This window comes from Microtus ochrogaster, chromosome 5 (genome assembly GCF_000317375.1).
Source record: "Microtus ochrogaster isolate Prairie Vole_2 chromosome 5, MicOch1.0, whole genome shotgun sequence".
In the NCBI taxonomy this organism is placed as follows: domain Eukaryota; kingdom Metazoa; phylum Chordata; class Mammalia; order Rodentia; family Cricetidae; genus Microtus; species Microtus ochrogaster.
The window spans coordinates 2,388,660-2,391,178 of NC_022012.1; the positions used below are offsets into that span (position 1 = coordinate 2,388,660).

General features: G+C 44.2%; 1 protein-coding gene across 4 annotated transcripts in view; it reads right to left on the minus strand.

Moving 5' to 3' along the window:
• Positions 1–2,519, minus strand: part of Dync2h1 (dynein cytoplasmic 2 heavy chain 1) — a 220,582-nt gene that overhangs the window by 13,489 nt on the left and 204,574 nt on the right. For all 4 annotated transcript variants that reach the window (XM_026779266.1, XM_026779267.1, XM_005346771.3 and 1 more), the window contains one exon: positions 1,188–1,304. In XM_026779266.1, the coding sequence (XP_026635067.1) occupies positions 1,188–1,304 (117 nt within the window). The remainder of the gene's footprint in view (positions 1–1,187; positions 1,305–2,519) is intronic.

Genomic DNA, 2,519 nt, shown 5'->3' on the forward strand with positions numbered 1-2,519 from the left:
AGCTCGGAGTGGCCTGGAAATCACCCTGTAACTGTGAATCTGCCTAAACATGAATCCTGTTACTTATGCCATGTAGCTCCAAGGACTCTTACTTGACTTTAAGATTATCATATAATGTTCACGATGTTTGACTCATACAAGCTTATTTTTTTTTTTTTTTTTTTTTTTTCGAGACAGGGTTTCTCTGTGGTTTTGGAGCCTGTCCTGGAACTCTTGTAGACCAGGCTGGTCTCGAACTCACAGAGATCCGCCTCAGGAAATTTATAGAAGGAAGGGTGTATTTGGGCTGATGGTTCCACAATAAAAGCCCATGGTGACAGAATGGAGACATGGTGACTGTAAGACATGGAAGCCGAGAAGTTAACATTTGGAACTATGGTAGGAAGAAGGGATGCAAACTGAGACTGACATATCATGTTTAAACCTCCAGCCCACCCCAGTGGCTGCTTCCTCCACCAAGGCCACATCTCCCGAGCCTCCCCCAGCACCACCACCAACTGGCAGCCTATTGTTTTTATCTAAGTTATTCTATTTACCAATAAGACTCGAGAATCAGATATTGGGGTGAAAACCTGCTAGATCAGAGAAGCCAAGAAGCAACCAGCTGACCTTCCTTTTTGGCTGACCCAGCAAGAGAAGTGTCTTTCCACTCATCCCAAGCCAAAAGAACCATGAATCTCCAAGTCCCTCCTACTCCTTCCTGTGCAGGAATATCAGTATTCCTGACTCCTCTGCCCTCTCTATGGCTCCATCCCGTGATCCACGTTTCACAGTTCAAATATCCACAACAGCAGCAGCCACACCATATTCCAACCGCACATCTGGCTACTTACAGTGCTGGACAGCGGGAAGGCCTTGACCTGTGTGGCTCACATCACTTACCTGGAGCCATGTAACCATGAAACCATGCCCTGGTCTAAGGGGCCTGCAGAGGGAGACTCACGCCACACTGTGACCCTATTCTGAAGCTCAGGAGTTTGCTCTAATCACACACACTTTTTAGAAAACTGTTTCCAAAACAAAATGGTTTAAAAATCTTTACCTCTTCAAAATGTATTAACTACAAATTTGTTAAGTACAGGTAAAATGGGAGAGCAAATCAAAACCACAAGCTATGACTATCTTATGGAAAAGTAAAATCCAAGAGTGAACGGATGATACTAGAAGCTGTCTATCCAGATGCTCACCTGTGGAGTCCAGCCCATAAAACAAGGGAGAACTGTCGACACACTGGGAGAATCATGCTGGTTTTCTGAAAGGTGATTGCCGTCAAAGCTGCATCCTTCCAGTAACAAACCACTGATCTGCCACAGACAAGTAAAAAGTGTTACAGAATATTAAATTCTGAAGTGCCAGGCATACACAGTTGGACCGTAAGATCAAAGGCCCAGTATCCCAAATGCTATGAAAACAAATTGGGGCCTTTTATTTGGAGAACACAGGAAATCTGAATCAGTGTTCACTGTGAACTCTCTTTGAGACAAAGTTCTCACTTTTTAGCTAATATTCTAGAAAACGCTTACAAATGTCATACACTACATAACTGCAGGTGTCTTGGCATTAGGTTAATAGAAATATAAAGACATAAAGTCAAATCAAGTCTCTTCCAGGAAGTAGGGGAGAGAAGCCTAACGAGAAAATGAACAGGTGGTCCCTACATGTCTTTTTATTTGCCCTGCTGTGTGGAGTTGAGAGAGTAAAGCAGAAAGTTTTATACAGTGTAAGGTAGCTTTAGTGTAAACTGAGGACATCTGAAGTACAAACATGGCTCTTGGAGTAACGTTAGCTACAGTTGCTTGGAAGCCATCTTCTTCCTTCTGCAGTGCTAACTGCTGAGCTGACGGCAGCAGGCTGAGCAGTAGCTTACGTCCACAGCTGTCAACAGTTAGCTGTCTCACGACGTATTCATGTATTCATGATGCCACCACAACTTACACAATGGTTTCAAGTTTTAACAACTGACCAGAAGCTTCACTTGAGAGGATTGAACTTCAAATTCCTTTACAATAGTGCAAAAGTGATACACACTCAGTAGAAGACACAGGCTAGCTAGCACATGTGGTAGGGCACTCTCCTGCATGGTGGACACTGGTGGCAGCAGTGAGCACCTGGTCACACTGAGAGTCACTATCTGCCAGGCATCCTGATGGTATTGAGGAGGTGTGGCTTGTGCTTGGGGTCTCCTTCTCCTCCATAACTGAAGATGGAGGTCACCCCTTCAATTGATGGCTACTTGTACAACTTTTTTTGGAAAATGTTTATTTAGGTGCTTTTGCCCGTGTTTTATTTTCTCTTCTTTAAAATGTATGAAGAATAATGACCTGAAATGACTGCCATGAAAGCTCCTATACACCAAGGAGTAGGGGGTTACCAATGAAATCTCCCCTTGGACACCAGGGAGTAGGGGGTTACCAATGAAATCTCCCCTTGGACACCAGGGAGTAGGGGGTTACCAATGAAATCTCCCCTTGGACACCAGGGAGTAAGGGGTTACCAATGAAATCTCCCCTTGGACACCA